The sequence below is a fragment of the Antennarius striatus genome, chromosome 15, assembly GCF_040054535.1.
Source record: "Antennarius striatus isolate MH-2024 chromosome 15, ASM4005453v1, whole genome shotgun sequence".
Classification (NCBI taxonomy): domain Eukaryota; kingdom Metazoa; phylum Chordata; class Actinopteri; order Lophiiformes; family Antennariidae; genus Antennarius; species Antennarius striatus.
The window spans coordinates 18000585-18013081 of NC_090790.1; the positions used below are offsets into that span (position 1 = coordinate 18000585).

General features: G+C 45.3%; 1 protein-coding gene across 1 annotated transcript; it reads right to left on the reverse strand.

Moving 5' to 3' along the window:
* Window positions 1-345: 345 nt before the first annotated feature.
* Window positions 346-12497, reverse strand: LOC137608868 (uncharacterized). The gene is given in 25 exon segments (XM_068335458.1): window positions 346-1714; window positions 2504-2652; window positions 2742-2919; window positions 3168-3752; window positions 4035-4109; window positions 4244-4318; window positions 4428-4589; window positions 4837-4935; window positions 5488-5598; window positions 6043-6245; window positions 6687-6757; window positions 7978-7997; window positions 8901-8982; window positions 9068-9172; window positions 9305-9386; window positions 9510-9623; window positions 9920-10031; window positions 10253-10333; window positions 10414-10485; window positions 10567-10662; window positions 10734-10837; window positions 10918-10987; window positions 11063-11150; window positions 11770-11889; window positions 12178-12497. Coding segments are annotated over 25 exon segments (3162 nt in total). The 5' UTR covers window positions 12267-12497; the 3' UTR covers window positions 346-1495.

The following is a 12497-nucleotide window of genomic DNA, read 5'->3' on the forward strand; positions in this document are numbered from 1 at the left end:
GTTCAATACAGGTCGAGACCGGTTCTCGAACAGGCCAGCGTGGATCTTGGAAGCCTCAGCATGCATGCTAAGTAAGTACAACAGCAATCTCTGGTGGACACTGGGAAATCACACGTCATTTAAACAGATGGTGTAGATTTGTTTGGAAATTAGCCTCGAGTAATTCGGGACTGCACTGAACATCAATATGCGATAAATGAAGTGGTTAATGGCGTGTAATATCAATCTCTTGTTAAATATTCACCCTCAGCCTCTCAGGCTCCACAAACATTTATATTAGCACCAACATATATATATATATATATATATATATATATATATATATATATATATAATTCACATCAGGATTCTATTTTAGAGCAGCAGATAAACAAGTATGCACTGTATACTGTATGGACAGAAAACAAGGAACGGAAAATTCCCTCATGTTGTGGAATCTGTGTTGACCTCAGTCTGTGGTGGGGCACAGTACAATGTGTTGAGATGTGAGCTAGTGAGCATTTCCTGCAGAAAACGTCAGCTCGTATGTGAGTTTTATGCCTCAGGCTTGACTGGCAAGCTGCCCTGACTCCTTGGTAACTCCACTGTATCTTCCACAGATGTACCAAACCACCAATCAGAACCACCAACCCTTAAGAGGAACAAATACGCAACACAAACGTCACATGTAAAAATAGCCCGCGGCGTCTACGGTCCTGGATGGCTTATTCACGAACAAGTTTAACAACGAATTGAGGAACCGTCAAGATCAGTCCAAATAAGGAGCGGGTTCTACTTAAAATTCCAGCAGCATGCACTTTGAGCAAATAAAAGGCAAAAAGAAAATGCCTGTAATCTTTATTCATAACATAACTCCACGTTTGTCTATGCAAATTCACTCCACACTGGAATTAAGAAACTCACAATATCCACAACCTGCAAGAAAAAAAAGCCAATAACTGCATCAAACCAAGTTCTTACTCTATTATAATTCTACTGCCAGCGCTCTACAACGACATCAGAACGATCACATCAACTATCTGGAATCTAGAACCCCGCCCTGACACGGTCCGCGTGTTCTGTAGCATCCCCGAGTCTCCAAACCTACGGGACGAGACGCTAAAAGATGCTAGTTGCTCTTTTCACTCCATCATCACTGTTCACTTTGACACCGCTGCTTCTGCTCGACGCTTGCACCGCCGCTTACGTCTGTGGCCTTTAACAGAACAACTGAAGTGATGTTTCACCGCCGTGACGGGGGTGTGGTGTGAAAAGAAAAGGAAGTTTGCACCCAAAATGTACAGCGATGACGGCGGTTCTCGCGTAGGGACCGCCTGGGTATGAAGCCGGCGCCGTCTGGACAGAGCGCACTGCAGCCACATGCAGCACACGGTTGCAAGCATGTCTCCCTAAAGCTGCAGGGGCCCGAAAAGAGCCCCAAAGGGACCACCACCGAGCCAAAATGAAGACGTAACGGTCACAGAGCTGCCAAACTTTGATCTCCCTGCGGAGCCACCTAGAGGCCAGTGAGATCCACGATGGCCTTGATGAAGATGGTGTCGTCGCGGATGTAAGAGTTCTTGGCGTCGAGCTTGGAGAGCGGGCAGAAGAGGGGACAACCGCTGGCGATGTTCATCTCGCTCACGGGTCTCTGGAAGGAAGAGGAAGTGACGTCGGGTCGAAAGGCATCGATGATGTGCTCCCTGTTGCTCTGGTCCAGCAGCATCAGGGTCACCTGGAGACGGGACGGGTCGGACGGGTGACGAGGACACGGGTGGAAAATATGAGGAATTTCACGACGGAAGCCCATTTCTTAGGTAAAATCTTTTCAGTGACAAATTCTAGATTTAAACACAAAATGAAATCTGAACAGATTTTTGACAACAGTAGAGTCAAACTCAAGACCCGGGGGCCAAATGTGGCCCGCCACATCATGTTATGTGGCCCGTGACAGCAAAAAAGGTCAGGGTGTCTAAAAATAAATGGGTCAAAAGTGTGCTTTGACCAAAAACCACATTTCCCACAATGCAGTAATAAAACTCATTTAAACTCTGACAAAAACGTTTTGAACAAAGTTCATGTCCTAACTTGTGTTTGATGTTATTTTTCTTTGATTAATGGACTTATGTGGTTTTAGTAACCTGACAAAATTAAAAGGATTTATGTTAGAACAGAGAAACAAGCAAAAAAAAAAAGTTTTCTGTGCAACAGTAGCGTTTGTAACTTGAATAAGTAATAAATTGAGAGTTATTTTACATTAAGGAGTAGTTACATTTATTTTATATTACACTGACTTACATTTAGTTACATTTATTAGTTACATCTGGCCCTTTGAGGACAGCCATTATGCTGATGTGGCCCCTTAGTAAAAATGAGTTTGACACCCCTGCAGAGATATATGAAGAGACACGTTTCTCTCCAGGTTTCCACGCGAAGACAGACTCACATGCACTAACATGCATGCACATGCAGATAGAAAAAAAGGTCAGCACAGGTGAATAAGGCTAAAAACAGAGTCTTCTACCTTCTGGTTGAAAGGCCATTTAAGCAGAGCGTCACTCAGACCCCGCATCACCACAAAGAACAAGGACAGGTGGCTGCCACGCCCCGTCCCGTCGCCGTTCAGGTAGATCCGCAGACACATCTTATAGCCGTACTTACTGGTGTAGAACGCTACGAGGAACGACAGATTGGGCTTCGGTCAAGAGCAGGCCAGGCTTTTCCTCCGTATCTATGACGACCTGGGGGGGATCCTGCCTTACCTGGAGAAAACATAGCAGGGGCTCTGCCTGCGATGGCGTCCTGTCTCTTTTTGGCGAAATCAGAGATCCTCCAGACGAAGACGCCGTCAAACGTGGTGGCGGACATTTCCCTCAGCCGGCCCTCCATCTCCGCCACCGTCAGGTCCTTCAGCCCCACCGTCCTCTCCAGCTGTCGCACCTGGGAAATGAAAGCGGCTTCACTGGGCATTTTCAGAATAAGAGCTGCTCATACATGTTTGTTTGTGAGTAGGTTTGTGCATAATGGAAATCATGTCTGTTGGATCCAAATAACAATTTGTGGGAGGGAAATATTAATTTATTTATTCTTATTTTCTTCTGGAACCAGGTCACTATGAATTCAAGGTAATCCATCTAACCAGTACTTGATTACTTTGCGAGTAACCTGTGGTTTCATTCCAGTCTCACCTTATTACTCAGAGCTTCGATCTTGTCCTGGTCCAGTTTGTGCTGACGGTTGCTGGCTTCCATGGTGGTGGCGAACCTCTCCACCTCTCTGTTCAGGACACACACCACATTTTCAAAGGTGCCGGCTTTGACCTCCAGCTCCGTACACCTGCGGCCCAGCTCGGCCACCTTGGTCTTCTCGCTGTGGAGCTGCAGCTCCAGCGCCGCCCCCACCGAGCTGGGCAGGGGCGTGAAAGAGGTAGACACCGACAGAGTGGGAGCGAGAGTGGGCGGAGGCGGGAGAGGAGCTGAGGCGGGGGGACAAGGGGGACCGGAGCTGGAGGATGAAGAGGAGGTTGCGGCGACGGCGGCGGCGGCGGCTCCCTGCACGGGAGGCCCAGAGGAGGTGGTGCTAAGCTGGGAGACTCTGGCCTCAAGCTCCCTGAGGGACTGTTGGAGTTCCACCAGTTTGTGACCGGCCACCTCCAGCCCGTGGGGCTGCAGGCCCTCCATACTCACTTTCATACCCATGATGTAATGTAGCAGCAGGTTGAGGTGCTCGTAAGCGTAGGCGCGCTCGTGGTCGTGAATCTTTTCTTTTTCCACCTACAAAAACAGAGGAAAATGACATAAAAACAAAAAACTGATGCTTCCTTGTCAGCGGTAAGAGACCGTAAGAAAAATTATTTGAGGAGGTGAGTTAACTGCTTCTTTTAGAGTGTAGCGTTACATATAATAAATAAATCGTCTTTGTGATCCAAAGAAGAAGACGCAACTCTAGCTTGATGGCAAACAAAAGGAAATTCATAATCCTTCCACTTTTCTTACTTCCTCTCCACTGCTAATCATTTTCAGACAGTCCCTGAGGTGTATAAGTGAGATACTTACAGACATATCGCAGCCCACGACGTGAAACCGACACGGAGTCCTGAATTTGCTGCAGAACTTAATGTGGTCCACATACTGCCATGAAACAATAAAAAAAAAAGAATTGTTAGCAGACATTAACACACGAGCTACTTTTCAAATAAACACAAATAGCTCCAAAGATGAAGAATCAAATTTCTTGTTTCCACGCTGCGTTAATATTAACCTACCTTTTCTCTGGGTATCTTCTTCTTGGCGCAGCCTTCACAGATCATCGGGTACTTGGGGCAGATCTCATCATGTGCCTGAAAAACGAAAAAAAAATAAAAAATAAAAAATAGAACATGTTTTTACTTTAAAACCACACATAAAGAGCTGCTCTGACAAGCCTGGTCTGAATAAATCATGTCCCACCTTGATGTTTTTGAAATGAAATGGCTCCTTGCAGTACTTGCAGTTGAGCGTTCTCTCTGGGCACTCTCGCTCGTTATGACGCTCCTGTTCGTTGAAGCGGATGTGTTCTTTGCAAGAGGGGCAGGGGATGATCATGAACTCACACTTCCCCTCGTGGTTAAGCTGTAAAAAGAAAACTTTCACTTGTGCAGCGACCAAAGAATTCTAAGCAATAAATCAACAAGTGTAGACGATGACACACATAAGTATGTCATGAAAAGGGAGTCGGAGAATCGGATGGATCCTGGTGGATGGAATCTGGTGGGTTTTATGCACAAATAGAAGACAAAAGAGTTTTCGTTTGGAGGGTAAAGATGGAACTGATCAATCAGATCAGAGCGACAGAACAGAACCCTCCCTGAAGCCTCACCTCGTAGTCTTTGATGCTGCCTTTCCACGTGCAATTGTCATTGATACAAACGGCCGAAAGGTGTTCGACTTCCCTTCGGACGGCGTTGTCAGGAAACGCCTGGAAAAACAGGAGATTCCTTGATAACTATTTGTATGAATAGGGGAAAAAAAAGCTTTTTTTTATGGTATGTTTACTGGTTAGAAACATTAAAACGAAACTGGGACTGGTCAAACTGGTCAGGATAGGGTCATAACGGGTCCAAACTGGTCATAAAGTTACTAAAACGGGTCAAAATGGGTCAAAATATAAACAAAACAGGTCAATTATAACCAGTTAGAATAAAATAAAAACTAAAGTAATTTGTAACTAATAAAACTGAGACTTGATAAGTCAAAACGCTGTTTAAGTGCCAAGTCGTTTCTAAACAAAAGACTTCTTATTCTTTTATCTTTAATATTTACCCGTTTATTTTATTTGAATGCAGACACATAAATTGAAGTTCAACTCTGCCTCCTAAAAGTTGAGAATTTGCTGCATTTCTTGAACTTTTGTTAAAGTAAACTGAATTTTCAGACGGCTTTAAGGAATGACTTTTTGTCTGATTCTTTCAGTATTTCTTTTGAAATTTTCTGGTCCAGATTAATGATAATAACAAATCAAAATACTCACACATCCTTGTTTCAAAATCGATGTGGGGTCCTCAAAAATATCCTCTTTAATGCAGGCGTTGCATTTCTGGGGTCCATTACTGCAAGAAAAAAAACATGAGAGGCGGATTTACTGCAAATCCAAAAGCACGATACTATCATTCACATCATCTGGATCCAGATCCAGACCAACATCTGGATCCAGATCCACACCAACATCTGAATGTAGATGCAGACCAACGTCTGAATCTAGATTAAGACCTTCTTCTGGAAAACATCACCAAAATATCTCCAGTTTGGTGTCAAATTTGAAGGATCTGCAAAATGTCCTGATCCTGAAGAATACCGATAAAACCGTTAAAACCGTTAAAACCGTTAAAACTGTTGATCACCTAAAAACCTCGACTCCAAACAGTTACCGTTAGTTTCTTTCTTCGCTGCTACTCCTGTACTTTTACTCAAGTCATTTGTACTCCTGATTCTTGTAGCAGAGCGTTTGTCCGCTGTGCCCCCCCCACACACACATACACATACACACACTCATGCACCCCCTCACCCCACTCGTGCACCCCCTCACCTCACGGTCCTGTTGAAGCAGTAGGAGCAGAAGCGATGTCCGCACTGGGCTTGGAACGGTCGTCTGAGTATGTTGTGACAGCAGTTGCACAGATGCTTGTCCTCCAGCTTGTTGCCCAGGATCTTCTTGGGGAAGCCCGGCTTGTTGCTCTCCATGGACGACGGGGGGGACGGCTCCTGTGTGGCCATGTTCACACGTCACACCTGAGGAGAGACGATGCAACAGTTAGAAGGGGATAAAATGTGCCTCGGCGTCAGCCATCAAGTGATGGAGAGCAGTAACGGTCGCCCGTGTGTGGAAGCCGGCTGGAAGGCCCACACCCTTTGTTTACATTTCCAGTGTGCATTCATGGCTCCTGATGATGATGATGATGATGATGATGATCTTCTCCTAGTCTGCCTACCCCATTGTCTCTCCTCCGCTTCCTCTCCCTTTCTTGTCGCTGTTGCTAAGCTATCAGCATCCTTTAGTCAGAAGTGGTACCCACGCCGCCACGCCCCTTTGAAATGTGAAGCTGGCTGCAGGAAACGTTTACTGGAAAGGCTTCAGCACTCACCAGCGTTTGGCTCTAGGCTGTCATCGCTTGGGGGGGGTGGTGGTGGTGGTGTGTGTGCGTGGAGGGGGGGGTGGTGCTGTGGAATCACCTTTGCCTTGTCTCAGGTCGAGGCTGGCGCTGCGTGATGATACGATGCGCATCCGACTGGAGGGGCTTCCTCTAACGTTAGCCACATAATCCAGACGTGGTCCCCAAAACGCGATGGCTGTTATTGTCCAATATCGCCATTGCACTTTCAGACTGGGTGTTACGTCATGCAAGGGGGAGGGGGGCGGGCACGGGTTGATAGGCAGAGGAGATGAGGAGGCTGGCGTGTGATTGGTGCAGGACTCCCGAGTGGGCGGGTCGCTTTTGTCGAGGCGAGCACAATAAACATCCAGATTCAATGCATGCAGTCTGCACATTTGGTTTTTAACCTTCCCTGAGTGTCGCTGCCGGCTTTTTTATTTTTAATTTTCGGATTTTATTTTATTTTTTTAATTTTTGTTCAGGATGTTTCGTTTGTAAATTTTAGGCGATGACGCATTTATGCAAAATTAAATGTTAGAAGAGGATCTGAAGATGACACAACCACACACTCCTGCAAAAAAAAAAAAAAAAAAAGTTCCACAACTAATGAATCATTGTGTATTTTGTCTTCTCCTTTCCTGAAACAGGACTAGTATGTTATTTTTTTCATGATAATATGGTAATATTATTATTTTATAAGGATTAGTAGGGTTGATTGGACTGGACTAAAAAAGAAATTGTAGATGGGACAAATAAAGAAACAGCTGCACCAAACAAAATGGGATTCCTTAAGGACGGTGTCTCCCCCTAGAATCTGGAAAAAAAAAATTATGATTATTAATTTGATGGTTATTTCAGAAAAAAAACGTCTGACCCCTAAACAGATCAGTCCCGGATGACCTGAGGGGTCAGGATGTCCCAAGCTGTTCGAGAAACTTTCTTAAAGAAGTCTTGAAGAAACTTCCTTGAAGTCCAGTGGATTGATTTTAACAGCTGTGGATAACCATGACCTGGATAACCGAGAACCTCCACAGATATCAAGGGTCAAGACGGTTTTTGTCAAAGTACCATCTAAGTATCCAAGAAGGTGTGAATATTTGTCAAACTCCTTTTAAAATATAACTGAATTAAATATACAAATGTAGCCTTTTAGAATCAAGTAGCAAAAGTATAATTACTCATTATGCACCATAATAAAGCTATTAAAGCTCATAATGGAGCTTCATGGCAAGAAGGAGCATGTATGAAGTTTGCATGTTCTGCTGCTGGTTCCTATGGCAACATGCTTTTATATTTGACCTGGAATGAGGTTTAAGTAGATGGGTGGGTGGGTGTTTGCATACATTTGTTTGTAACTATGGGCGCGTTACCCAACTCCGACGTGGAACTTCTGAAAGGAAAGGTCACAAACACAAAGATCAGGACAATTCATGGCCTTTAATGAAGGACACAGCGGCTGGAGGCAGCGATCAGCAGGTCGACCAGAGGGTGCACAACACCAGCGAAGAAGAAACACATGCCTCTAGAGCTGCTGGAATCACTAACAGCTTTCTTAAATACGCTAAACAGTAAATGTTTTCAGACACTTGATGTGAAAACACAAGTCAATATATTAATGAAAGTGATTTTGAAATTATTTCAGCGTCTTCTCTGCCTCATTTCAATCTAGAGTTAAAAACTAGAAGAGGAAGTTGCCCATATGTATAAAACCAACACATAAATATAAATTATTTACAATTTAATTTGAAAAAAAAAAAAAAAACCAGCAAAAATTGACCTTTTAAGGAATGCGAGGAAAACAATGAAATAATCCGACTCTGATGAAATGAAAATTAAAGCTCTTCAATAAATACATTTATTTTCTACACTAACTCCAGCACGCTAACACGGTGCTTCAATTCACCTCCAACACCGATCCATTCGTCCTCCTCAGAACCAGTTCTGACTGCACTGGGGAAAGAGACGATTATTGCACTGGTAAAATTCACATAATCTAAGAAAGCTTCCAATCCAATCTGAGATTAGATTAAGTGTCGGCTAAAAGCTGGAGCTTCGAGTCAGAACCAGCGGATGAGTTTTCTTCTTAGGTCTCCTCCAAAAGCTTTTGCAGATTTCTTTGAATCTGTGAATAAGAAATGAAGGTCAGAAAAGATGCACTGTCCTTTGAAGCGTAATCCTGATTCTAATTATACATCTGGACTTCGAGTTCAGATTTCTATGAAACCATTTGAACCTATGAAGATGAAACCGTGTGCTAACCCATTCCTATGCAGTGTAAGAAAACAGGACAAACCTTTTCTAGCTTGAACAAGTTGGTGGACAGTTCTTCGTAGAGCTCGGCGTTTATTTCATTCTGGGTCCTGCTCACAGCATTTCTGCTAAAAGATGCTGCACATCAGTAAAGATTGCATGAAATAAAGCAGTTTGGAGTCTTCAGTTCCTTAAATAAAACTCTCTTACTGATTGCGGATCTGCTCCCCGAAGGAAATCAGGGAATTCAAACGATGCTCGAGCGCCAAGATTTTAAAAGCCATGTAACAGGAGGAGAGGACGAGAACGCCGACCCTGTGGAGACACGCGAACATCCATGTGGGAGAATGGTTAGCACGCCGAAATGAGAGATTTAACCAATTTAATTTAACCAAGAAGCTATTATCTTTAGCATTTTGTGTCGTGGGTAGAAAAGGGGGAGCTCACAGGAACAAATACAGGAGGAGGATGGCGTGCAACGATATGGGCTGCGAGGTTTTGTCTTTGAGTCCAGTCGGTTTGGTAGAACCTACCAGGAAAAGCAAAAAGAAATTGGATGGTTTTAAAGGTTCTAAATGACTGTTAGTTTATTTCTACTGCTTCTGAGTCTGTTTCAATAAAGTGTGAATCAAAGCGATTCCATCAAACCAACCGTGAAGCGCGGCTCCGTGTTTCTGTCCCGGATTCTGGAGGTGAATGTCTGCGTGGACCGAAACCTCTCCGCTCTTCACGGCGCTTAGAAACGTGTCTGGGAGGCTGGAGAAGTCTGCTCAAACACAGATCGGTCACGTGATCACAGGTGAGTAAACACCAGCAACAGAAGAGGAGACGTCCCCACGGCGCCACGCTAGCTCAAAAGATCCCTGATTTCAACAATAACAAGAGGGTGGAGCTCAACCGGTTAGCTATTGTTGTCGGGCGGACTCGCTTCAATATCCTGAATCATCAATGAGTCAAATTTCACTTGGATATTTACAAACCTGAGGCGGTGAGCTAATTTGGAGAGAATAAAAATCAACTAAAGCATAAAGACGCTTGGAGGAGCGAGGGAGGAGCACGCACCTCCTATTTTGTCATAATCCGGAGTTTGGGAGCCGGAGCTGCTGCTCTCCATCATCTCCTGCCGTTTTTGTTGCACGACTCCATCGAGGTCAGAGAAGTCTCTGGAAAAGTCCTGCAGCGCACACACACACACACACACACACACACACACACACACACACACACACACACACACATACACACACACAGGAAACGCTACAATGGATCCCACATAGAGGCGACTTCTTGTATGACATGAGAGCGAGGCGGCGCTATAGATGTTCTCACAATGGAGGACAATCAGATAAATAAAAACACCCCCCCCCCCGTGCAAAAAAGAAACACGGGACTGACCAGAGGAAGAGACGACGGGCATTTGGCTCTGAAGCTGTTTTCACAGGACGACGTACTGGGGCTGGTGCACGGCTTGTCCACCTGTAGCTTCACACGTAGCGTGCAAACGTTAACACGCTACCTACCTTCTCCATAGACGGAAAAATAAATGTTAGATTTACCTCCAGATGAATGCAGATGGACTTCAGAAATTTGTAGGTGGTGTTCCGAGACAGGAAAGAAACAAAGACGTGCTGGAAAAAACAGTCGTTGAAGCATCAGTTTCCCATTTAGGCGAATCAGGGAAAAGAATAAACGTCTGATCGTCTTCTTACCTGAAAACTGGTGGTTTCGATCACGAGGGCGTTGGGCACCAACAACGCCGTTTTGGTCTTTTTAATGAATGTCACAGACAAAACAGGGATGGAAATCTGGAGGTGGGAGAACAAGTTAAGAGCCGGGAAGAGCTGCAGAGCTGCTCGATGCTCAGTCGGCGACATACCTTAGTGTCTCTGCCAAAGAGTTTGGAGTGGAAACAGATCCAGTTGTCAGACACAAACATCTTGCCCTGGTATAAAATGTCTCTCTGCAGGGCACAAGTGTAACCTGTCGGCGCAAACGGGACACGGATCAGCTCCGACGGACGTCGACGTCTCCGATTCCCGAGGAAAGAGTCCGAAACTTACTTTGTTTGAGGAGTTCGTCTTTGCTGACCTCTTTGAACAACTTGTGATAGTGACCGTTGGTCTTCGACAGCTGAAAAGAACACATTTGTTAGCGGGCACTAAAAACAAACCACACACAGCTTTTGGGCCCGAGGGGTTTCCGTACGTGGCTGGGCTGCGGTTTCTTCCTCTCGAACTTGACCTCGCAGTCACTCGGGGTCAGCATGGGCGAAGGTTGCTCCGCAGGTTTCAGCCTGACAAACAAACAGAGGGTTAGTTTGTGTTTAAACAGACAGCGGAGACAGAAGGGCAGGCTGGGTAACGCCCGCCGGACGGCGCCGGACGAGCTACCTCGTCCGTGATCAACGGCGTTGGAACGAGAAGGCTGACACGACAACAACAGGATCTGTAAACAAACACTTCATAGAGGCAAAATGAATCCGGTTCAGACCGGTTTAATGATGTCACGGTTATTACTGGTTAAAATACCACAGAGGAAGAGTGTTTGTTGAGGTTTTTGACACGTTCAGACGATAAATGAGTTGAAAATAAAAGATATTTAAATTGAATTTTTTGCAACAACAAAATTTGTGTTACTTTTTATCACGTATAACGATTATTCTCATTATTTTTCAGCAAATATTTGTGTAATAGCTAATAATTACTAACACTTTTAAGCAATGATGTTTCGTTCATGCTCATGTTTCCACGTCTGTTTGAACGTGGGATGAAAATAAACTACTGTAATTATTTTCTCTTTAGTTAAAACTGACGTCACACTGCCTCCATTCAAAACTCAGCAAACAGAAAGGAAGCAAAGACGCCGAGAAGACGTTATAAATCTTTCATTTATAACCTCTCCATCGTGATCACCTGGTGCCAGCTGTTTTCTTCTTGCGCTCCGTGGGGTCTGGCTCCGCGTCCAGACACAGGTGAAGGTCCGGGGCCCCGGGGCCCCTCTGTCTCCGGTCCCCTCCGTGCTCCACCTCATACCTGGACACATAACAGTCACCGATCCTTCTCTACCTGCACACCTGTAACGTCGTCGTAACGCGTCTCGGTGTCTGCAAGGAATGCGCCAAGCGCGCAAAAACTGATCCGATTTGGAGACGTTTTGACTTCTGGAGTTTGAATTGGAGCAGCTCTGCGCCACGTACGCATCGCATGAAAGTTTGCAGAGCGCTCCAGTGGAACGATCTGGACGCGCAAACACATGAAGCTCGCCGCTCCTGGCCTGGAACGCAGACCGGGGCCCTCCCTCTCCATCTTCTCCCGACTTACCGATTCCCTCGGGAGTCCTTGTTGAGAACTTGCTCCGGTGTGGATGAGGAGGTCAGAGGTTTTTCCGTCTGATCGGTCATCAGTACCATGTTTTAGAACTCATATCCCGCGCCATCCACCGGATCCATTTGGTTCAAAAGCTTCTGGAAGCTTTTGGCACGGAAAGTTTTGGGAGATCGTTCGATACGGAGGAAGAAGCCCGACAGAGGAGGAGCCGGGAGAGGGGGAGGGAGCAGCTGGGAACACCAGGAACTGCAAGGAGAGATTCCTGCTGGGGGGGCGCTTCGATCACGGGATAACCCGCACAGAAATCAATTACG